The sequence below is a fragment of the Lepidochelys kempii genome, chromosome 15 (genome assembly GCF_965140285.1).
Source record: "Lepidochelys kempii isolate rLepKem1 chromosome 15, rLepKem1.hap1, whole genome shotgun sequence".
Classification (NCBI taxonomy): Eukaryota; Metazoa; Chordata; order Testudines; family Cheloniidae; genus Lepidochelys; species Lepidochelys kempii.
Window position 1 is genome coordinate 11,067,644 of NC_136394.1, and position 23,126 is coordinate 11,090,769.

Here is a 23,126-nt window from a genome sequence, read left to right on the forward strand (position 1 = left end):
AATGAATCAGTGGGGATGGTAAGAGTATGTTTCATTAAGAAAATGTACTTTTACTGACATGGTCAGCAGTCTTCACATCCCAAAGTGATAAGTTAAGGCCTAGCAGAACAGTGGCTACAGAGGCAAATGCAGCAGCCATTCTGCACTCAGAAGTGGCTCACACAGAGCTGTGGGCATTGTGATCTCTTTTACTGGGCTAGAACCAGGGCACCAGGATTTTCTCCTACTCTTCCAGAGTGCTTGAACGGACCAAAGATCCACCTTGATAGCAAGGTTTTCCCTGCAGCCCAAAGGGTAACAGCTTATCATACTTTCATTTCTACCCCACTTCCATACAGCTATTTTCAGTTTCCTGAAAATTATGTAACTTGCTCTAAGTAACACCACTGTTTCTCTTGTCACTGGGGCTTTAAAGAAAACGTTCCCGCTTTCTGGCCACACCTCGCAGAGAAGAGGGTTTGAGTTGCCCCACCTCCGCTGGCTTCTAGATGAGAGCTCATGCTGACTTTGGATACTGTGCAGGGCTGCTAGAGTCAGGGGACTTGTTTTGCTGCCCCTCTCCATCCATCACCTCCTACTGGTACCTGTAGTTCCAAGAGTCACATTCTTCTTCGGCTCCGGCTGCTCTAGAACCCCACAGTGCTCTTCTGGAGCCATCTCCGGCCTCTCAAGAAACCCGCCTTGACTCTCCCCCATGCTGCTCCAGAACGCCCCCTCAGGCCCTTTCACTGTCCACAGCACCTTCCACCCCAAGCCTTGCTGTTCTAGCGCCCGCCCTTCCCTGCTCTGGACCCCCTAGGCCAGCCTGCTGCTCTAGAACGCCCCATCCTGCTAGAGCCACCGCCCTCGCGCTCTACGAGCCTCTCCAGTTCCAGCCATGACGCTCGGCGGCGCTACACCGCAGGGGGCGCTGTCGGTCTAGCTGAGCACCCAGCGCAGCGCAGGTCCCTCTCAGAGGGCGCCGCGGACAGCTCGACGTCCAAAATGGCTGTCAGCCAGGTGAGGCGCCAAAAGGAACCACGTGATTGATGAGAGGCCTCCCATTAGCGCATGCGCAGTAAGGAGGACTTTGAAAACAGTCGAGTGCAATCCTCAATGTCAGCCTCGAGGTGGAACCCGTTCGGAGCAGGACGCATGCTCAGTACGAGTCTAGGGGCAATCGTCACGTGGGTGCGGACGTAGATGGCGCCCGCATTGGAGCACATGCGCATGGTGTGCCGGCGTGTCCCACGCAGGCCGCCGTCTTCCCGCCCGGTTATTGCCTGTTCCGGGGATTGGGGAAGCGACCCCACCCACAGCCGAGCCTGAGCGGTAGAGATGGCGGCGCTCGCAAGAGTCTCCCGGCTGCTTCTCGCCGGCGCCCCCCGGGCCCCGTTGGGACGGCTCATGTCGGCAGCGGCTCACGGGGAGGCTGGGGCAGGTAACGGGGGCGCCGCGACCGGGCGGGGCCGGCGACGGCCGGGTGACCTTGCGCTGAGCGAAGCGCCCGTAGGCCAAGCCCCTCAGCGGCGTCTCTGGGGCCTGGGCTGAGCCCGCTTCCCCGGGCGCGCAGCGACGCCACCCCTCGCTGCGGCCAGGGAGACCCGGACCCAGCCCGAGGGAACGGGCCGTAAGCCGCGGTTCGAGCCCGTCCTTGGCCGGGGGCATTTCCCCGTGTGCGGCGGAGACGCCTCTTCCCTGCCCCTCCCCAAGTCCGTGCGTCTCCCTCCCCCTGGGCTGGGGGTCTGTGCCTGCCGCTGCCGTCTTGCTCCCACAATAACTGTAGAAAATCGCAAGGGTGTTCCTCTTTGGTCCGAGGGCCTGCTGCCATTAGGGACTCTGCGGTGATGAGCTTACGTTGGTGCAAAACCCTCATGTCCCAGAGAAGTCTTCTCTGGTGCAAGGGTGTGCACCGATTGGTGTCGTGGGGATAGAAAACGGGAGTCAAGCGGCTACTGCACAAGAGATCCTAACCCTTATGCAGTAACTGTTTTGTGCAGTGACACTGAGAATGCAATGCACCATACAACCAAATGCATTCCTCCTTGGCCACGCTCTGCATAGTTCTCTCAGTGCATCAATTTGCTGATAAGGAAAGTGTTTGTAGAACATTGGTAGTCCTGTTCGAAAACCATTGTATCCGGAGAGGTCTGTCCAGGGTGCTTCTCAGCTGAATTAGTGCTGCACAGATGTATGAAATATTCAGGGAGTTAGTGCAGTGTAAGACCCTTGCTACTGTCTCAGAAATTACTGTTAACTAGCGCTGATCAGAAAATTTTAATTAAGTCTTCTGCCAAAACACTTGATTAAACCAACTTTTTTTCACAACACTGAAGACTTTGAAACTTCCTTTCAAAATGTTTTCAATACAACTTGTTTTGGAAAATTTTCAAAATAGAATTTTTGAATATGGTATTTGATTTGTCATTTTGTATGTAATACCAGATGCTATATCATGTGAAATCATCACAACTGCTTTAATATAAAAATTGAATACAAATTTTGAAAAACTGTGTTCAAACCTCAAATTATCCAAAACCAAAATATTTTCATAATCTTTCAAGTCTGAAAACTTGTTTTCATTCTAATTCAAAACAGATTTTGAAATGCATCACCACTTGGAAATTCTCATTTTTTGGATAGCTGTACTGTTGAGCATCTTCATGGTATTTTATTTCCTTCATTAGCTCAGACATGGAAGATCTTGTCTTTTGTGGTTGCTCTTCCTGGTGTTGGTGTATGCATGCTGAACTGCTACTTAAAGATGCAGCATGAACATGAAAGAAACGAGTTTGTTCCTTATGCTCACCTCCGCATCAGGACCAAGGTATGTGCAACAGTGCTTATAAAGGTGCTCTTATCTTCTCCAGTCACTGAATTATTTATTCCAAGATTACTACTGCTTGTATCGTTTTTTGCAGTAAGTATAAGTGATGTGAGGTGGAATTGACTGATTGGGAAATATGTGTATTTGTAATACCATGAATAAGAGCTCACACCTGTTAAGGCAGGGGGAGAGCTTTTAGGCTGTCAGCTGTGGTATTTATATGTAGATGTGGAGTTCTCCTTCCATCTTAAAGTTTCTTACACTCACACATGAGTGTAAAACTTTAAACATCATCAAGGTTTTGGTCCTAAATAGTTTTTCCACTTAACTTACATTCACGCAGCTCAAAGGGCAGCTTTGTCATGAATGAGAGGGTGGAAGGAACTGGAGTGTGAGTTCTCAGTCAAGGGGTCACATACAAGTGTTGGGTTGAGATCACCCTGTCTTTCCCAAATTACTAAATGGGAGGGGAGGACTTGCTATAAAAACTATTGAGAATGCCTGAAGTAATGTCAACTAACTGGCATCCCTAGCAGAAGCTATTGATAAAAGAACCCTAAAGGGGTGGAAGTAGTGGTGGGCTCTTTATTATTCTTGAGTCTACTGCTACTTATAAGTAGAATGAATTTGTAATATACTGCCTCTAGTATTTAGTTCAAAATACCATGGCTTAGATTTTGTCTTGGGATATTGGTAAATCAAATTCATTTCTACATTTGTGTGTCTATTTACCATAGTTGCTTGTAAACATTACAAGAGGTGCAGTGCTGACTAGATTATCAAGTTTAGAATTGTAGATTTACCCAAGCATTCAAGAAAGAGTTCTGCTCTGTTACCACAAGTGGTGGGTGTAAATTCAGCTTCAACTTACTTACTCCAGGCTTTCAAATTCTGTAATATGTACAGACCCAAACATTGTTTGACAAATCTGCTAAGGCACAAGAAGTCAACTCCTATAACAAACAGTTACCAAGCAATCTTGTCAATTACTTCTTTCAACAGCCCTTCCCATGGGGAGATGGGACCAAAACTCTGTTTCACAACCCTCATACAAATGCTCTCCCGACTGGCTATGAAGAGGATCACTGAACACTTGGACCACAGCATCAATTGCTCTCTTTGGACCAGAACATCGTATGGGACCCTCAGTCTAAAAAATATTCTGCATTCCTTGTACTGTCATTATAAAGGCATTCTGACCTTTGGCTCTGTACTTGAAGGGGAGGTCACTTAACATAAATAAATCCTAAACTTCCATTTGTGTGTGGACCTTTGTAAAGAACTAGAAATCCTTGATCTAGTCTTTTCCCAATTACAGAGTTTATTGTTATTTTTCTTGGGTGGCTGGAAAAGGTTTTGTAGGCAGTAGTGTAGTGAAGGATTTAATTGCTGCTTATCTCCTTTAAGCAGCTGTTAGAGGTAGGAGTGGCCTATAACACTAGTGGTAGGAATGCATACTAGAAAACCAAACTCTAATGCAAGCAACAGGATTGGATCTAAACTGCAATTGATTTTCTCCCTAAGCCATTACTCATGTTGAAAGGAGCATAAGTGCTAGATAAAATTCTTGAAAGCTATTGAACTGAAGTTGTTTAATGGGAACTGTCATACCATATCAAGGCAGTGGTCCATCTAATATAGTATGTGGTCTGCTGAAAACTACTGCTCTTAAAGAAAGATGCAAGAAATCCTACACTGGATAACTCTGGAAACTAACACATCCATAAACAAACCTTGTCTCTGTGAGAGGTATGCTCTACTGGATAGCACTGTCTTCCCCAGCTGTAGTGCTCCTATATTGTGGCAGAGCAAAGTTCTATTCTTGCAGCATCCTGAAGAATTTGCACTGTTCCGCACCTTGCTAGTACTTGTGCCTTCTGTTTTCCCTATGCAATTTTGCCAAATGACTTCATAATCTAATACTGCTTCATACGTATGTTACTGCATAAGTTAGAACCTAACATGCCCAGTTAGGAATGAGGTGCTGTGCAAATTCATAAAAACTAAGATGTCCATCATGGACAACAAAGTAGTAACACCTGTGAAAGAAGCTTCCTTTTAATTCTAACTAGTCGGTTCTGAAGCAGCAGTGTTTTCATATTCTATCATAAAGTCTTATCCTACAGAAGTAGAGAGGAGTGAGCTCTTTAGTTATGACCTTGTAGTACTAATTAACAAGAATCTATGCTGTAATGCAAACAATTCAGTTTAGCCAGAGCTGAATTCTCCTTGACCCTGCACTTTCCATGAATAGGTCCCACCCATTCATTGTGGCAAACTTAAAAAAAATAAAACAAGCTTAATTCACAAATGAAGGGTGGTACCATATAGATGACACAATGGAGCAACAGCTTGTTTTCTACTATCTTCCTGTACTTACCAGTCACTTTACCAGAGTCTTATTTCACTACTGCTCCTTTATAACATTAAAAGCTAAAGCACAGGTCACGAGTACTCTAGCTGCAGACTTTGAAAAACAACTGTATGACTACATATAAAACATAATATGGGCCAGAAACTCTTAAATGCTGCAGGACTGAAGGCTTTGTCCTCACCATGAGTAAGTTATACACTATTGTAAAAATAAAGTTAAAAGTAAGCATATATTCCTCCAATACAGTAAGGGGAAAAAGCTAATTTATACTGTTTAGGGATCACTACTACCCTTCTCTAAAGAACTTCAGCTATTCTATTTCTACCTATCTTCTAGCTGGAGGGAGAATGACAAATAAGCCAAAAGAAAAATTCTAAAGTGAACATTACAAGACACTATTTACCCCCATTTCACAATATTTATTTCATCCCCATTATTACAGCCCACACAGCATCTTAGCAGAATACATGTGGTTGCTAAAGCAAGTTTCCTCCTATGTTAAAGCTCAGTATAAGGCACTTTCTGGCTTAATCGTATTAGCTGATGAAACAGTTTTTCCAGAGTTGGGATAGTAATACTCTAACGTTAGCATAACTGCCTCTTTCCTCCCACCCAAAACACTTCATTGAGGTGAAGTGCAAGTTGCAGACAGGGCTAGAGTGCACATTATCCTTAAAGAATGTTAAGTTATATCTCAAACAGCATTCCCAATGAACATTAACTCTGGCTCCAAAGATGCCATCCTACCATCTCCCTTTCTCTGTATGGAGTGCTCCAAAGAAAACTAGCTTTATAACTTGTTTCATATATAAATGCCTGATATTTATTGGTGACTTTTATCATACTATTTTTTTTCATGTTAGCTCTCATGAGTGTATGAGGCTGAAATATAAGCTAGTGCTGTTTGGAGAACAAGGTGCTAGCACCTTACAGGATCAAACTGATTCCATCTAAGTTTTTGCTGTAGGAAGCTGAATGCCCTCAGTAGCTGGCAGGATCAGGCCCATACTGAAGATGGGGGGAAGGATTGGCTCCCATACACTATGATTATTTTTTTGGGGTGCTATGTATGGCCTAACAGCCACACAACCCCTTAAGGCATTCTAAAGTGTTCTAGTCACTGGGCTAATGAATCTTCTGAATATATATCACATCACAGGAGTTTGCTATTCTCAGAGCATCACTAGGGACAGTTAAGGTAGATCAGGGACTTTGTTTGAGAACTGCAACCTTAACTGTATTTTCTGGAGGTTTTTTAATGGTAGCATGTACTTACAGCAATTAAACAGCTGAAATATTAACTTCATCTTACTGAAGTTATGGACATTTCTTTAATGAGTTTTTTTAAAGTGTTATGAGGACTAGGAGACAAACTCAATTCCTGCAAACTCTAGTAACCTACAATAGTAGGCACACTGCAGCCTCTAGAACAGAGGTGGGCAAACTATAGCCCATCCTGCCCATCCCCTGAGCTCCTGGCCTGAGAGTCTAGCCCCCAACCCCTTCCCTGGTGTCCCCCCTCCCCTGCCGCCACACAGCACAATACTCTGGGCGGCAGGGCTGCAGAGCCCGGACTGACCCGGTGCTCTGTGCTGTGCGGCTGCCTGTCCTGGTGCAGCTGTGCTGCCAGCCACCGGTGCTCCAAGCAGCACGGTAATAGGGCAGGGAGGAGTTGGATAGAGGGCAGGGGAATTCAGGGGGTGGTGAGGGGTGTGAACAGGGGTTCCAGGGGGGCAGTCAGGAAGGAGAGGAGGGGTTGGAAGGGGCAGTCAGGGGCCAGGGAGGATGGATGAGGCAGGGATCCTGGGGGGTAGTCAGGGGCAAGAGGTCTGGGGGCAGTCTGGGAGAAGGGGGGGGTTGGATGGGGCAGGGGTCACAGGGGGGGCAGTCAGGAAGGAGACAGGGGGGTTGGATGGGACAGCAGGGGCAGAAGGTGCAGGATGGGGCAGTAATCCCAGGGGGGGGTCAGATAAGGGGCAGCGGCCAGGCCATGTCTGGCTGTTTGGGGAGGCACAGCCTCCTCTAACCAGCCCAACATACAATTTCAGAATCCCGATGCAGCCCTCAGGCCAAAAAGTTTGCCCACCCCTGCACTAAAAAGTCTAGGAGAAGTCTGTTTTCATCTGTTGGTCAAAAGGCTCACGCATCATCCTCTGTGCCAGAGCACGGTAGCTGCAGTTCTCCTCTGGCCTGTAATAAAGAAGTTCCAATTTTTACAAAAAGTCTCATTAAGATAAAGGTTTGTCCCCTTGTTTAGATCCTACAAGGTGCCTAGGAACAGAGCTCCTGTCCTATTAACTCACTCATTTCCAAAGGACTGAAACCGTCCTATGGTCCAAAAGAATGGAAACAGTTAACATGTCTGGTGGAGAGGAGAAGCAACATCAATAGAGGAGACTCCTCCTCTCACTCCTTCAGCTTCTCCCTGTACTCATGATGGGTTCTTGGGGAGGAAACTTCCTCCCCCAACTCCTTCATAAGGCTCAGGAGGGATTTTCTCCTTTTGCAAACCTTAGGTTCAGAGAAGGGGGAAACTAACTGCTGTTCTGAGTCACCTACACCTCTTGCTTTCTCCAGCTACATTAAGGTCTGCAGAAAAAAGGATCCATTCTTGAAGACCTCCAGAGGGATTTAGGGAGGAAAGGCTGGGGGCAGAAGGGGGAAGCTTTGTTTCTCATAGACTTCAGGTTGACTTGAGTTAAACACCATTAGGAGTCTCCTTAGGGGAAAAAGTCTTTTTCAGTAGGAAGGCTAAAGGGCAAGGTGCATGGGTGTAAGGAAGGAAGCTAAACAGAAGTCTCTAAAGAAATTTGGAAAACAAGCTTGGTTCTTGATTAATCCTTTACATGCTACACTAAGCTCACCACTCAACATTTCCTGATGTTACTAAATCAAATTTAAATAACGCTTGAAAACAGACTTCAGCCAGCTACATTTTGGTTTAGGACATCAGTTTTCATGCAGAGGTATATCGTAAAGTTGCATTTCTCCCTCTCCTTTCAGATTTCTTATTACAAAGCAGGAAGACAAATTTCCAACTGACAGTTGGGTACCGTTTTAGAGTGTCACAGAGCAGGAATCCCTTGTCTAATTCAAATATTTAACTTAAGCAGACATTTAACTTCATGATTTTGAGGCTAATCTGTGGAGTGTTTCTGGGCATGTGGGGTGGGGGCACCTGTTAGAGAAGGACAAGTGAAGTGTAATTGAATCACTGTTGAAACTTTATTTATGGGGCAACAGCCATTCAGTAGTATAAAGTTAAGTTCAAGGTAGTGTCAGTGCCTTTTCAGCTCTGTGCATGAACTGCCCAAGGCTGCTGAAAATACCTTCTGAAAGCAGTTGCTCCTATTCACTTCTGTGACAGGCTGGCCCCTTCCCATCTTAAAGATCACAGGCAGGTTTAACCGGACAGTTGTCTCATTTAGTCAAGCATAACTTTAGTTGACTGATGTGTATTCTATATTAAAACAACACCTTGTGCATTCAAACAAAAATCATTGCAACTTCAGCAGTGGGCCTTTCATGGCAGCATTACAGTTGCACAATATGAAGCAAAGGTGTAGCACATCAGTTTTCAGGAAACTGAAACCAACCCTATCCCCAATAAAAATCCAGCAGCATACTCCAATACGTAAATTAACCCCTTTCACATTAATTTCAGTATTTAAAATTGTCTTAATGTTATATAAATAAAAAAGCAACTGATCATAGATCAGCTAATATCTAAACCCATTTCAATAAATATTCCCCTGTTCAGAGTACATTCACTTATGATTATAAATTGATAAAAAGGCTATTCACACACCGCATGATGCCAGACCACCAACAACATTCATTTAGGATGAAACAGTAATTGCCACACAACCTAGCTGAAAGGAACTGCAGAAAAGACTTCTTGCTTCTTAAAAAGCCAGGCAGAAATAACAGCTAATTCAAGGCAATCATCTAGTCTTTGTGACGTTCTTTTTCCAAGTCCAAAAAGGTCATTGTAATGGCACAAGATGTCCAAACAAGATCAGGAGGAGTTTTCAGCTTTTCCTTTCCTGGGACCCATGAATTCCAGCCCTTCGATGGGTATGTCTTTCTCCTTAATAGCTTTCTAGGAAGGGGGGGAAAAAAGCAAATTTGTTTTAGTAATGTTTTGTGGTTCTACATAAAGACATGTTCCCTGCCTGGTATAATTTAAGACCAATCAAGGTTGCTATTAAGGTTTCCATCAAACCATACCATCAGACACGCTCAAAGAGCTACCGTGAATATAGTATGACTTGTAGCCAAGACTCCATCAGATAAATTTATCCAAGCCCTAGACCAACACTTCTCATCCATATGTTGAGAGGAACACCTGGTGCAGTGAGTGAAAGAAGCTAGAGGGACCTGAAGATGAGGTCTCAGTGCTGTGAGCAGAAGAACCAAGGCAACAGATGAAATCTTCATGGAGTAATGTATCATGAAAGAAATTGACAGGATGACTGTTACAAAAGCACTGACTGCTCGTTCTTTCAACTGGAATGTCAATAGTAGTCTGTAAAGCTTCATGTAGGAGGGTCATAGAAGAAAGGGAGGAAAGAACTAATACATGTTAAAAATGTGTATATATGGAGTAAAAACATAAGTAAAGGTGACTGCAATTAAGCTTTATAGGAGAGATTAAGGAAGGTACAAATTTAAGTTTTATATCATAGAAATGTAGGACTGGAAGGAACTTTGAGATGTCATGAAGTCCACACTGTGCCCTATCTTCAGTGGACACAGAGAACAATTCATCACCATCCTTTTTATAAGAGCCCTTAACATATCTGAAAGTTTTATCAGGCCACCCCTCCCCCCTCAGCCTTCTCTCAAGGTGACACTTAGGTTTAAAAAAAAAAGTTTCTTCGTAGGTCAGATTTTCTCAATATTTTATCATTTTTGTTACACTCCTCTGGACTTTCTCCAGTTTGTCCACATCTTTCCTGAAGTGTGGCACCCACAACTGGACACAGTACTCCAGCTGAGGTCCCACCAGTGCCAAGAAGAGTAGGACAATTACCTCCCACGTCTTTATATACGACACTCCTGTTAATACACCCCAGAATGATATTGGCGGTTTTTGCAATTGTGAATTTAAATCACATTGTTGACATGTATTAAATTTGTGATCTATTATAAGCCCCAGATCCTTCTCAGGAGTACTACCTCCTAGTCAGTTATACACTATTTTGTAGTTGTGCATTTTTGCCTTCCTAAATGAAGTACTTTGCACTTCTTTATTGAATTTCATCTTGTTTAATTCAGATCAATTCTCTAATTTGTCACAGTCCTTTTCAATTCTAATCTTGTCTTCCAGAGTGCTTGCAACCCGTCCCAGCCTGGTGTCATCTGCACATTTTATAAGCACTCTCCACTCCATTAGCCAAGTCATAAATGAGAACATTGATAAAGAACTCTGAGTACATTCTTTCAACCAGTTGTGCACTCAACTTACTGTCATTTAATTTAGACCATATTTCCATAGTTTTCTTATGAGAATGTCATATGGGACTGCATCAAAAACCCAGAAAATCAAGATATATCATATCTACTGCTTTACCCCTATCCACTAGGCCAGTAACCCTGTCAAAGAAGAAAATGAGGTTGGTTTGGCAGGATTTGTTCTTGACAATTCCATGCTGGCTATTCCTTATGGCTGTATTAACCTCTATGTGCTTATAAATTGATTTTTAAACATTTGTGCCAGTATCTTTCAATGTATCAAAAGGCTGACTGGTCTATAATTCCCTGGGTCCTCTTTGTTCTGCTTTTCACTAGGGCCATATCTATTGTTGGCCCTTCTCCAGTCTTCTGGGATCTCACCCATCCTCCAGAAGTTCTCAGACAATTACTAACGGTTCAGTAAAAAGAAAGGGAGTACTTGTGGCACCTTAGAGACTAACCACAAGTACTCCTTTTCTTTTTGCGAATACAGACTAACACGGCTGTTACTCTGAAACCTAACGGTTCAGTGTTTGCTGCAGCTAGTTCCTTAAGTATTCTAGGATGAATTTCATCAGGCCCTGCTGACTTGAATACACCTAACTTATCTAGATAGTCTTTGACCTGATCTTTCCCTATGTTGGCTTGCATTTCTTCCCCCTTGTTGTTAATATTGTGTTGAGTATTTGGTCACCATTAACCTTTTTTAGTGAAGACTGAAGCCAAATAAGTGTCAGAAACCTGAGCTTTCTTGAGGTCATTAGTTATTTGCTCTCTTCCCCTGCTAACTAGAGGACCTATACTTGCCTTCATCTTTCTCTAGTTCCTAATGTATTTAAAAGGACTTCTTATTGCCTTCTATGTCCCTTGCTAGCTGTAACTCATTTTTTGCTTTAACCTTTCTGATTCTGTTCCTACATGCTTGTGCATGTCTTCTGTACTCTTCCTTAGCCATTTGTCCAGGTTTCCACTTTTTGCAGGATTCCTTTTTGATTTTCAGGTCATTAATGAGCTCCTGATAGAGCCATATTGGCCTTTTACTGTTCTTATCTTTCCATCACATGGGGATAGTTTGTCTCCTGGAGAAACTGCCAGCACTCCTGAACTACTCCCCCCATCCCCACCACACCCACCACTTTAGATTTTCTTCCCATGGGACCTTACCTACCGGTTCTTTGAGTTTTGTTAAAAAGTCTGCTTTTTTAAAGTCCTTTTTCCTTACTCTGCTGCTCTCACTCCTTCCTTGCCTTAGGATCATGAAATCTATCATTTCATGATCACTTTCATCCAAATTGCATTTCACTTTCAGATGCACTATCAATTCCTCACTGTTAAATCAAAATCAAATCTAAAAGGGTAGTCCTCCTAGTTACTTCCTCTACTTTCTGGGAAAAAAAAAAAGTTGTCTCCAATACTTTCCAGTAACTAATTGGAAGTTTTGTATTTTGCCATATTACTTTTCCAACAGATGTCCAAGTAGTTAAAGTCCCATGATTCTACCAGGTCTTTTGGATATGGAGATGTCTGCTTCATTTATAAATATCTTATCCACCTTCTCTTCCTGATTTGGAGGTCTATAGTAGACCCTTACCATGTCATTTTTTTTAAAACACCTTTTTTCTTTACCCAGAGATTCTCAAGTGGCCTGCCTCCCATTTTTTAGACTTCAGAACACATGTATGTGTAATATATATACTGTAAGTCAATAAAAGTACAAAAAGCATTTCTTAATGAGAAGAGCATCAAGAAAGTAGCCAGTCAGCAATTTTAGCTACTCAAGTGCTATACCTATTAGTGAAACACACACAATCAATTTTATAATAGAAGAGTTTTGTTCCCCCCCACCCGCCGCCAACTTTGTTCAGGATCATTTATTTCAGAACATTGTGAATGCAACAAGGTGAGATATCCTTTCCTCTCAATACACAGTCAAAGGCTAACAGATGTAAAAGCAAAGGCAAGGGACCACAAATTAAATGAGTTTAGAGAAGAAAATAAAGGAATGAGTCAAATTAAGGTACACCCCTTAAGAAGATAACTTTAAACAAAAAAAAGAGCATAAGATCATGCTAACCAGGAGAGTAAAAGAACATAAGATACTTGTCCATATACGTCTGAAGAATGATTAAGAGTTAGGATGAAAAATAGGAATATTAAATATAAAGCAACCAATAAAGTGTTTAACCATAAGGAAGAAGAGAATGCATATTATGAGCAAACGTAAGAGGAGGACAGCAAAACAAAAACTCAACTGGAATCCATAGGTTTGGAAATAGTAAATGTCTCAAAACAAAAGGCCTGAAGAGGGCATCCAAAGATTTTTAATGAATAGAAGGAAGTACCACCAGTTGTAATTTTTGATTATTTGGAATACAGATGGAATAATTTGCAATTGAACAAAAAAGCCAAATATTGTCACAATTTTTAAACAAAGGAGACCCAGAAATATATCAACCAATTAGACTTCAATTTCAAGAATGCAGAAATCTAGGGGGCAACAAATCAGGCCCTGATCATGTGGTCAGACCTCTATGCCTGCATGGAGTCCCAATGAAGTTAATGAGGCTCATAGCACAGGGATTCACCCACTTGCAGCAGCATGTAGGACCTGGGCCCTTACATGAGCCAATAGTGAGATGAGCAATGTAAGAAAAAATAAAGTAATAATGCCTCTTTGGACAGCCGTTCTAAGTCCATTGTTTTATGAAATTTCAGCCATTCAAAACCCCCCACAATCCTAGACATAGCTAGCACTCAAAATAACCTACTATACTGAATTACATAGGGCACCCATAAATTGTATCAGCTTTTCACTATCACTGCACTTCCAATAAAGATATCTTCATTTCACTGAGCTGTTCTTTATGGAAAGCTCAATATAATGAGGATGTTTCCTCTTCTTGTTAATGAAAAACAAAACACTGGAGAACATACAGAGAAAGACAAATCAATGATGCAGAGACTACAGAATATGGTATACTAAGGGACCTCTAAAAAGGCTCCAGAAGTGACCCTGGCAATTACAGGCCGGTAAGCCAGACTTCAGTACCGGGCAAACTGGTTGAAACTATAGTAAAGAACAAAATTCTTAAACATAGGTAAACACAGTTTTGTTGGAGAGGAGTCAACATGGTTTTTGTAAAGGGAAACCATGCCTCACCAATCTACTAGAATTTTTTGAGGGGGTCAACAAGCATGTGGACAAGGGGGATCCAGAGGATATAGTGTATTTAGATTTTCAGAAAGCCTTTGACAAGGTCCCTCACCAAAGGCTATTAAGCAAAGTAAGCGGTCATGGGATAAGAGGGAAGGGTCCTCTCATGGATTGGTAACTGGTTAAAAAAACAGGAAATAAAGGATAGGAATAAATGGTCAGTTTTCAGAATGGAGAGGTAAATAGTGGTATCCCCCAGGAGTCTGTACTGGGTCCACTCCTATTCAACATATTCATAAATGATCTGGAAAAAAAGGGGTAAACAGTGAGGTGGCAAAACTTGCGGATGATACAAAACTACTCAAAATAGTTCAATCCTAGGCAGACAGTGAAGAGCTACAAAAGGATCTCTCAAAACTGGGTGACTGAGCAACAAAATGGCAGATGAAATGCAATGTTGATAAATGCAAAGTAATGCACATTGGAAAACAATCCCAACTATACATATACAATGAGGGGTCTAAATCAGCTGTTACCACTCAAGAAAGAGATCTTGGAGTCATTGAGGATAGTTCTCTGAAAACATCCACTCAATGTGCAGCAGCAGTCAAAAAAGCAAACAATGCTGGGAATCATTAAGAAAGGGATAGCTAATAAGACAGAAAATATCATATTGCCTCTATATAAATCCATGGTATGCCCACGTCTTGCATACTGCATGCAGTTGTGGTCGCCCCATCTCAAAAAAGATACATTGGAATTGGAAAAGGTTCAGAAAAGGGCAACAAAAATTATTATGGGTATGGAACGGCTGCTGTAGGAGGAGAGATTAATAAGACGGGGACTTTTCAGCTTGGAAAAAATATGACTAAGGGGCGATTTGATAGAGGTCTATAAAATCAGGACGGTGTGGAGAAAGTGAATAAGGAAATGTTATTTACTCCTTCTCATAACACAAGAAGTAGGGGTCACCAAATGAAATTAATAGGCAGCAGATTTAAAAACAAACAAAAGGAAGTATTTCCTCACACAACACACAACCTGTGCGACTCCTTGCCAGAGGGTGTTGTGAAGGCCAAGACTGTAACAGGGTTCAAAAAAAGAACTAGATAAATTCATGGAGAACAGATCCATCAATGGCTATTAGCCAGGATGGACAAGGATAGCATCCCTACCCTCTGTTTGCCAGAAGCTGGGAATGGGCAACAAAGGATAGACCACTTGATGATTACCCATTCTGTTCATTCCCTGTTGCACCTGGCATTGGCCATTGTCAGAAGACAGGATACTGGGCTAGATGGACCTTTGGTCTGACCCAGTATGGCCGTTCTTATGACTGAAAGTTAAATTCCCCCTGCATAAGAGGCAATTAAAGAGAGGGGAAAGAGAGGTCATCACTAATGTTTGAGAATTTAATGATGTATGAGTGAGTGAAATATTCTATCAGTACTGACAGTAACAAAACAGAATACACACACCATGGAAATCGTGAATAGTCTCTATAACATCAAGTCTCTCAGATTAATGTGAGTCTCAAACGAAGAGAAGTTTGAAGAAAATTAGTCAAATCTGACTGATTCCTGTCCCAAGAAGTCTTGCAAACTATGAACATTTTAATAAGATTTTAAATGTCTCATCACAAGTGATTTCTTCATCTTCAAAATGATACTTAACAATAGTGAGACCTACTGTAATACCTAGGTCTCAAAATACTAAGGAATTTAATCTTCACACCACCACCCTTCTGAAGTGGATAAGTTTATCCCCACTTCACAGAGTTAAAAAAAACAAAACAAAAACCAAAAACCCACAACAAGGAGTCCTTGCAGCACCTTAGAGACTAACACATTTATTTAGGCATAAGCTTTCGTGGGCTAGAACCCACTTCATCAGATGATCAGCCACAAGGCCTCCCCGTTGTTTTTGCTGATACAGACTAACACAGCTATCCCCGAAACATTTCACAGATGCCTTTTCTGAGCCCTGGGTTTGCTAAGTGATTTCACCAGGGTAACACAGCAAGCCTTCCTCTTCCATCTATGGTACTCCCCAGTCACTCTGCCCCAATGAACCCAAAGGTAACCACGCCTTCGCAGCCGCGCTCAAGGGCAGGCGGGGCCGGAGCGCCGCCAGCTGAGACGCCAACTTGCCCAACGCAGCGCTTGGCTAGGCAGGGTTTGTGCGGGGGAGGCCTCCCCCCGTGACGGAAGAGGAAGCCAGGGGACACCCCCACCCTCCCTCTTCCCTTCGAGGGTCCTTCCCCACGGTCACTCGCCCCGCCCAATGGCGACTCGCTCCCCTTCCTCTGCGCCGGGCCCACTTCCCCCACCTGCACGCAGAGCTGGTAGCGCTTGAAGAGCTGCACGCAGGGGTCCCCCGCGTTCTCCCCCTTGAGGAACTTCTCGGCGAACCAGCGGTTGAAGCACTGGTCATACTCGCGCTTCAGCTCCGTGCACGCCTCCCCCACGCTGTTCATGACGGAGCCGCAGGCCCAGGGAAGCGACAGGGCCTTACGCCGCCCTTCCCGCCGCCGCCGCTGCTAGGAAGTGCGGCGTTCCCAAGTGACGTAGTTCCTGTTCACCTAGGACGCTAGTGAGCGCAGCGCGATGACACCCATCCGCTCAGCTGCCTAAGAATGGATCCCGGATGCGGAAGTCCGGAGGGGGGGGGGAATGTGGGCTCTGCGGTTCAGCCGCTACATCAGGGGCGCTCCCCTAGGAGGAGGCTCGCACTGGGCCGGCCTTTCCTTAGGAAGCCGCTTCACGCAGGCTGCTTCGGGACGGAGCGACAGCCGGCAGGAAGCGGCGGGGGACCCACGGCAGAGAGGCCTGGTGAGACCCCGGAGCTACAGAGGAGGGGTGAGGTCCGCGCCCATGACATCCGAGTGGTCTTCATACATTGCGGGCCTTATAGCAAGACACGTGGGGACATCAGCCGCCCGCCCCAGGAGGGAAGGAGAAGCGGGGATTCTGTCGTGAATGGGATGTTTAATCGACTGCCCCCATCCAACCTCCATACAAGCGGTGGCAGTAGCATAGAGACGCCTTGTAGGAGTGGTGGTGAAAGGGTGACCGTTATAAGCGGGAGCCTTATGGCATTATGGCAGCAGAATACATAACACTGGATAGGTCAGTCTCCACTCTGTGGACTGGAGCAAATCCCAAAGCTGCGTAGAGGGATCAGGATCTATTCAAGGGGCTACACTTAGGGTACTGTCACATACAAATACAGCAAGGAGACTGTAGCTAGAAGACAGAATTTCTAACGCAACTAATTTTCAAAGCTTTTATTAGTCAAATTAAAAGCTGCAAAACAATAGATTACAAAATATAATCCACTTTTTACGTCAAATTAATAAGCATGAGTATTATACCAGCTAGCAAGTTTCAGACAGCAAATATAGTTTAATGTTTAAAGCATACGACTGGGAGTTAGACTCCTGGGTTCTGAACCACAACCTTATTTGTTCCTTTGGCAAATCACAATTTCAGTTGGCTTCCCTGTCCTTAAAGCATTTTGAGATGCCCTGAGCTGCAAAAGTGCAAACTATATTTTGGTTTGCATCTTCTGATTCATCACTACAGCCAATCTTTCAACTTTATTTCTTGGGACATGTGGGTTTAGTTTCATTCTCTCTAGAACTAATTTCCCCTACAAAACAGAATCCATTTACTAGTATTTAAGACAATGTGTCTATAATCTGAGATTATTCACGCTAAATATTTAAACAACTGTTGCATATTTATCACTGCCCACCTCTTCCTCTTTAGGTCTACCAGAACCCAACATGGCAGCATGTGGAACAGAGACCACTCCCTCAGGTATGGTGAATTCAGCAAAACATTTAAACATAGACCTGGCCAATGTAACTTTCTTCTGTTAGCTAGCAATTGCAAATTTGAGAGGAAATAATGGTAAAATTAATCAAATCAAAACTCAGGACAGTTTCTCTAAACCAGGGGTCTCAAAGTCCCGGCCCCGGGCCATCTGCAGCCCGAGAACCTCCCCACTACGGCCCGTGGAGGAGAGACACATGCGGACATACTGCTGGCAACATCTGCTGCAGGCACCGTCCCCCACAGCTCCCAATGGCTAGGGGAGAGGGACAGAGATACCATCACTAGTTGCCGGGCCGAGTCAGCCATGGAGGCAGCATCATTAGTTGCCAGGCAGAGTCAGCCATGGAGGCAGTGTCACTTTTTTCCCCCACAATGAATATAAACAAGTCAAAATAGCGAACACAACTATCTGATGCACACCTTGCTGCAATCCTGAAGTTTTCAACTGCTCAGTCACGGAGGCCAAACATCAACAAACTGACAGAACTGAAGCGTTACCAGGTGTCTGACAAACACTAAACTCCCCAGCAGGCAAAGAATTGTATAAAATTTTATGACAATTTTATTATTTCTAAGAAATTTGAAATAAAAAATACAATATAAACGTTTTCTTTTCTGAACACCATCTTCAGTGATGTTATTGGCCTGCTGGGAGGATTTGGAGGACTGGCACTGGCCCTAAGGTAAATTGAGTTTGAGACCCCTGCTCTAAACTCTATACCCAATAATTCTGCCATGTTAGTGCAGATTGGAACTTGGAAGACAGAGCTACACAAAATCAGTTTACTTTGAAAATTAATGACAACCTAAATAATTAAACTAACCTGATGGTGTTCTGGGGCAGCATTTGTTTAAATCAAGTGTTCTTGTGATAGCATGATAGTTCACAGATCACTCAAACTTAGACAGATCTCAGCTGCTATAAATTGTCAGGCTCCACTGAAGTCAACAGAACAATGATAGTTTACCCAAGTTGAGGATCTGCCCCACATTGCTAGGTCTATGGAGAGAAGATCAATGGCTCCTCTAGCTCAGTGGTTCTCAACCAGGGGCACATAGAGGTCTTCCAGGGGGTACATCAACTCATCTAGATATTTGCCTAGTTTTACAACAGGCTACGTAAAAAGCACTGCCAATGTCAGTACAAACTAAAATTTTACACAATGACCTGTTTATGCTGCTCTATATACTATACACTAAAATGTAAGTATAATATTTATATGCCAATGGATTTATTTTATAATGATCAAGGTAAAAATGAGAAAGTAAGCAATTTTTCATTAATAGTGTGGTGTGACACTTGTATTTTTACGTCTGATTTTGTAGGCAAGTAGTTTTTAAAGTGAGGTGAATCTTGGGGGTACTCAAGACAAATCAGACTCCTGAAAGGGGTACAGTAGTTTGGCAAGGTTGAGAGCCACGGCTCTAGCCAGCTACCTTGTGGAGTTCTGTGTATTGGTTATAAGAGTAACAGCTCTTTTGACTTACCTTTGCTAGACACCAAATGAGGAGGGGAAAGATAGTGGGAATGCTGGTTCATACAAACAGCTGGGCACTCATGCTACATTGCTGTATCCATTCGGCAGTGTGCTTTTCAGGAGCTTCCAATCTGGTTTCACTAAAAATATGAGGAAATATAAAATACAGCAAAAGAAATCAAGATGCTTAAATATAATATTTCTTGAACAAGAAATGCTTTTACACTAAAGAATTTTAGCAGCAATATTTATAACTTACTCATCTCTGCCCACACCAACTCATCAGTATGTGGCAGCCTCCTTCTAGGACCTAGATCTGTGACTTTGTTTCCTTCTTTCTGCAGAAAAAAGTAACTGTGGAGGTGCTTGATCACCTGGAGCGTCTGGCACTAGTTGACTTCCGCGACTGGGAGGGTGTACAACGGCTGGAGAAAGCAATCCAATTTGCTGATCAACTTCATGCTGTCAACACAGAAGGGGTAGAACCAATGGATTCAGTACTAGAGGATAGGTAATAAATCATGGCTAGTGACCTGCTTATCTGTTAACTTACCAAGACGTTTATATCCATAGTCTCAACAGAAACACTGTTTTCACTAATCATCCCAGCTATGAAACTGGTTCCTTTTCCACAAAAAGCTTTATCTAGTGTTCTATGTCAATGTGGTTCTATGTAGGAAAAGCATCTGTGTAGCATCCCTGAACTAGGCACAGAAGCATGACAAAGATGTACTTCAATTCCTTAATGTATCTTGCACGGATTCTTCATGTCACAACATGCTGTCCCCCAAATGCCCTGGAAAAAGATCGTCAGTCACTTCAAAATGTGCTTATCCCTGCTGCTCTTGTTATAAAGTAGGTAGCCTGTGTATTGCTGTCACATCTTCTGCAGCTTTAGTTGGTCAAGAAGTCATCTTGACTGTACACTTTCATATAGGGTTTGTCTCACTCAGCTTTTTACAAAGTACTGCCAACAATCTTCAGCAGTAAGTCCAATGCAGCACTTCTGTGCTTGTATCCATGTACAGCTCAGTGCTGAAGGTCCTGCTGATTTGAGGACATTGAGAAATTTCCCAAGGTTTCACTGTAGTTTACAGTAGATCATTTGTATGGTTGTATGTGGAGCCTGACAGGCAGGAGGGAAGTTGAGGTTGCTCACCTACCTGCCAGTGGCTCCAAACAAGAACTATAAGATATGCTAATAGCATTTTGAACTGGAACAAGGTTAGAAGATAAATGTTAATTGTTTCAGAGCCAGGCAATCTCCCCCTGGCTCTAGGGGCATGACTTTATATCCAGTACCAGATGCTCCTGTACTTAGTTGGCAAAGAAGGTAGTGTCTCAGAAATTGCTAGTAGTCTCCTGTGCTCCTCAGATGTCTGTATCTCAGAGAAGATAACATCACAGAAGGCACTTGCACTGAGGAGCTTCTGCGAAATGCCAGAGAAACAGTTGAGGAATATTTCATAGCCCCACCAGGTACCACTTTTTTATATATAACTCATTTCACTTGATAAAGCCCAGGTAGATGGCTTGAGAGATGTAACCTGCCACAGTTGAATGCACTGGCCTGTAGCAGAAAGATACTGAAATACGGCAATGATAGCTTTGGCCACCCATGGAGAAACACTGGTGTCTAGCTTTTTATTACTTGGCCAGTAGTTGTGTAGCAAGTAAACGGTTTTATCCTACCCTAATGTTACTGAACACATTTGACTTTTTCTAACTGTCCGTAAATTAAAGTGGAGTTTGTTTGCAGGGGAAAAGCTAGTCAGTTGTAAGCTTTTAAAGTGAGCCACATGGGCAAGTGTATGTTGAGTAGTACGAATGACTAAATAAGGAACAGTTTGTTTCCTGCTATCATTGTTTGTTTTGTTTGCTATTAGGTAACATCCCTTTACCAAAGCTAGAGGGGCGAGACACTTTTCTGCAAGTCTCCGAGTGAAAGTCAAGGTCTGGAATGCTGCTTCAGCTTTTAAGTCATCTGTGAGAATTGGCATATATGCAACCATGGCTATGGAGTATCTTGATGCAAATGTCTAATCCCAAGAACAACACCCTCACATAATTATTTGATTTTTCTTCCTTCCTTTCTTCTGTAAGATTACTTTGAAATTAAAGGTTTGGTGTCTTTTTCCAGTATACACAAAGGTGGAAGGCTATGGGCCATTTACAAGTCTAGAAGTTTGGCCTCAGTGCCTCTGATTAGTCTGTATTTGGTGAAGCTTACTGAATGTCAACCTTCAAAATATCATGCAGTTAGCACTCTAGAACCAACAGCTGCCTACATCAACCCTGCTGATTGGGGGAGGGAAACTGGTGGTATTTTACTTTCTTGTCAAATTACCTAAGCAGAGTGAGTAGAACGTTGCAGTACTTAGATTCATTTGGAGCTTCTCCTATCTTGTCACTTAGTGATCTGATACTTACTCAAAGTCCCACATCGGAGAATGCTACATAAAACTGCTTTTTGCCCCTACTAGGTACAGTAAGGGCAAGAACTCACTTTTCTCTACAGACTAAGAAAGCACTTTATTTATTAGCTGCTGCAATCTTGAAGAACTTTTTTGCTTCTACCAAGCACCTTCATGTCAACGCTATCTTGTTCTACATCTATATACACTGCACTCTAACCAGTGCTTCGTCCAGTTGGGTGCTTGTAAATTAGGTACCTAAATTTGTTTTTAGGTTATATAGGAAACATGCTTGTTTCTTAAGTGAAATAATGGCTTTACGGTGGAGATCCTTGCTCAGACAGATAACTGGAAAAATTCTAGGGCCATTATGAAAGTGTATTCCGAAGACTAGTTGCCCTGGTACAAATGAAGTCCCATTGCTTTCTGTCCACGTTGATAGCGTGGTGAGCTGGTGCATGATGCAACCATTGTGGGTTTTGCTCAGAGCGACTGTAATTGCAGTAATGCTGCCAGTGTCTGTCCACCACTAAAAGCACTTCTATGGGATACAAAAGGTGTTAAGCATTGCAATTGCTTGCACTGCTGAAATTCTCTAGCTGAGGCAGCAGAACTGTCATTTATTTTTAATAACTCCACTACATGGAAGCTAGACATCAAGTGCAGTCAGGTGTGAAATAAAGATGCACAATAATGTTTTTGATCACACATCAGAGCAGATTTTAGAAAATTAAGCAGTCTATCAAGCTTCTGTAGTCTAGGTAGACACTGTGAGCCATGAGCTCCAAGAGAAGCCTCGGCTAGAAGCACTGTGCTAATGGTTAGAGCCATGGACCGGCATTCATTAGATCTGGGTTCTATTCCCCGCTCTACTACTACCCTCCTGGATGACCCTTGGCAAGTCACTTCACCTCTGTGCCTCACATATGCTATCTGTAAAATGGTGATAATGATACCAGCCTCCTATGTAAAGCACTTTCAGATCTATGGATGAAAAGTGCTCTATTATTATTTAGAGAAATTTTAGTAGAAGAGCCGTGGCTCCTGGACTTTATTATTTGTCCTATCGTTGACTCTGTAACTTCATATAAATCACTCTAGCTGCATTGTAATTTTAGGCATTTGTAAAACAAGTAGTACTTTTGCATAAGCGTAGAGATGCTTGATAAATGCATAAAGCACTTTGAGATTTCTAACTGAAAAAGATGCTATAGCACAATTTTATTTTCCCTTTTTTTTCCCCTCACTAAGTTATTGTAAAGGGGAGAAAGCCAGCTCATTAAGATTAATACCATCCCCTGTGTGAAAACGCCCTCAGGCAGTTCAGCCCTCCTCCACCTGCCATTCTAGAGTGCACTGTTCTGATGCTGCAAGAGAGAATCACTCTCTCAGTACATATTTAGGCAGCTAGCAGCCCACAACCTCAAGAGTGGCTTGCACCTGTTCCCACCTCCTCTTAATACAATGATCTTCCTCTAATTGTACAAAAGACAACCACCGCTTGTGAGTTACTAAAACATTTAAATATATTTCTACACAACAGGCTGAGTCATACAGTCACTCCATTGCTTTTTATCACCATCCTGCAGACAAGCCACCAATAG

General features: G+C 43.1%; 3 protein-coding genes across 6 annotated transcripts; 2 read left to right on the top strand and 1 right to left on the bottom strand.

Moving 5' to 3' along the window:
• The first annotated feature begins 1,169 nt into the window (after positions 1–1,169).
• COX6A1 (cytochrome c oxidase subunit 6A1) lies at positions 1,170–4,063 on the top strand. The gene is made up of 3 exons (XM_073313172.1): positions 1,170–1,420; positions 2,667–2,806; positions 3,809–4,063. The coding sequence occupies exons 1-3, from the start codon at positions 1,318–1,320 to the stop codon at positions 3,893–3,895; spliced, it is 330 nt and encodes a 109-aa protein (XP_073169273.1). The 5' UTR covers positions 1,170–1,317; the 3' UTR covers positions 3,896–4,063.
• A 1,515-nt stretch (positions 4,064–5,578) lies between these two features.
• On the bottom strand, positions 5,579–16,422 carry TRIAP1 (TP53 regulated inhibitor of apoptosis 1). 2 transcript variants are annotated; one of them, XR_012155097.2, is made up of 3 exons: positions 16,121–16,422; positions 8,989–9,282; positions 5,579–7,370 (listed from the first exon to the last, which is right to left on the bottom strand). XR_012155097.2 is itself a non-coding variant. In XM_073313173.2 (2 exons), exons 1-2 carry the CDS (start codon positions 16,265–16,267, stop codon positions 9,199–9,201), a joined length of 231 nt encoding a protein of 76 aa, XP_073169274.1. In that variant the 5' UTR covers positions 16,268–16,422; the 3' UTR covers positions 5,579–9,198. The 2 variants fall into 2 exon arrangements, 1 of the variants encoding a protein (XP_073169274.1); XM_073313173.2 differs by having other exon boundaries at positions 5,579–9,282.
• Positions 16,421–22,726, top strand: GATC (glutamyl-tRNA amidotransferase subunit C). Of its 3 annotated transcripts, none has more exons than XM_073313169.2 (5): positions 16,431–16,649; positions 17,562–17,612; positions 19,453–19,619; positions 20,484–20,587; positions 20,995–22,726. In XM_073313169.2, exons 1-5 carry the CDS (start codon positions 16,464–16,466, stop codon positions 21,051–21,053), a joined length of 567 nt encoding a protein of 188 aa, XP_073169270.1. In that variant the 5' UTR covers positions 16,431–16,463; the 3' UTR covers positions 21,054–22,726. The 3 variants fall into 3 exon arrangements, with proteins under 3 accessions (XP_073169272.1, XP_073169270.1, XP_073169271.1); XM_073313170.2 differs by having other exon boundaries at positions 16,431–16,622; XM_073313171.2 differs by lacking the exons at positions 20,484–20,587; positions 20,995–22,726 and adding an exon at positions 19,786–19,904 and having other exon boundaries at positions 16,421–16,649.
• The last annotated feature ends 400 nt before the right edge of the window (positions 22,727–23,126 follow it).

Excerpts from the sequence above, each read along its gene's own strand:
- COX6A1 (XM_073313172.1), top strand. The coding sequence starts at position 1,318 with ATGGCGGCGCTCGCAAGAGTCTCCCGGCTGCTTCTCGCCGGCGCCCCC. Across the intron at positions 1,421-2,666 it reads TCACGGGGAGGCTGGGGCAG|CTCAGACATGGAAGATCTTG; the intron begins GTAACGGGGGCG and ends TTCCTTCATTAG. Across the intron at positions 2,807-3,808 it reads ACCTCCGCATCAGGACCAAG|CCCTTCCCATGGGGAGATGG; the intron begins GTATGTGCAACA and ends TTCTTTCAACAG.
- GATC (XM_073313169.2), top strand. The coding sequence starts at position 16,464 with ATGTGGGCTCTGCGGTTCAGCCGCTACATCAGGGGCGCTCCCCTAGGA. Across the intron at positions 16,650-17,561 it reads CCCGGAGCTACAGAGGAGGG|GTCTACCAGAACCCAACATG; the intron begins GTGAGGTCCGCG and ends CTTCCTCTTTAG. Across the intron at positions 19,620-20,483 it reads GATTCAGTACTAGAGGATAG|ATGTCTGTATCTCAGAGAAG; the intron begins GTAATAAATCAT and ends TGTGCTCCTCAG.
- TRIAP1 (XM_073313173.2), bottom strand. The coding sequence starts at position 16,267 with ATGAACAGCGTGGGGGAGGCGTGCACGGAGCTGAAGCGCGAGTATGAC. Across the intron at positions 9,283-16,120 it reads GCTACCAGCTCTGCGTGCAG|AAAGCTATTAAGGAGAAAGA; the intron begins GTGGGGGAAGTG and ends CCCCCTTCCTAG.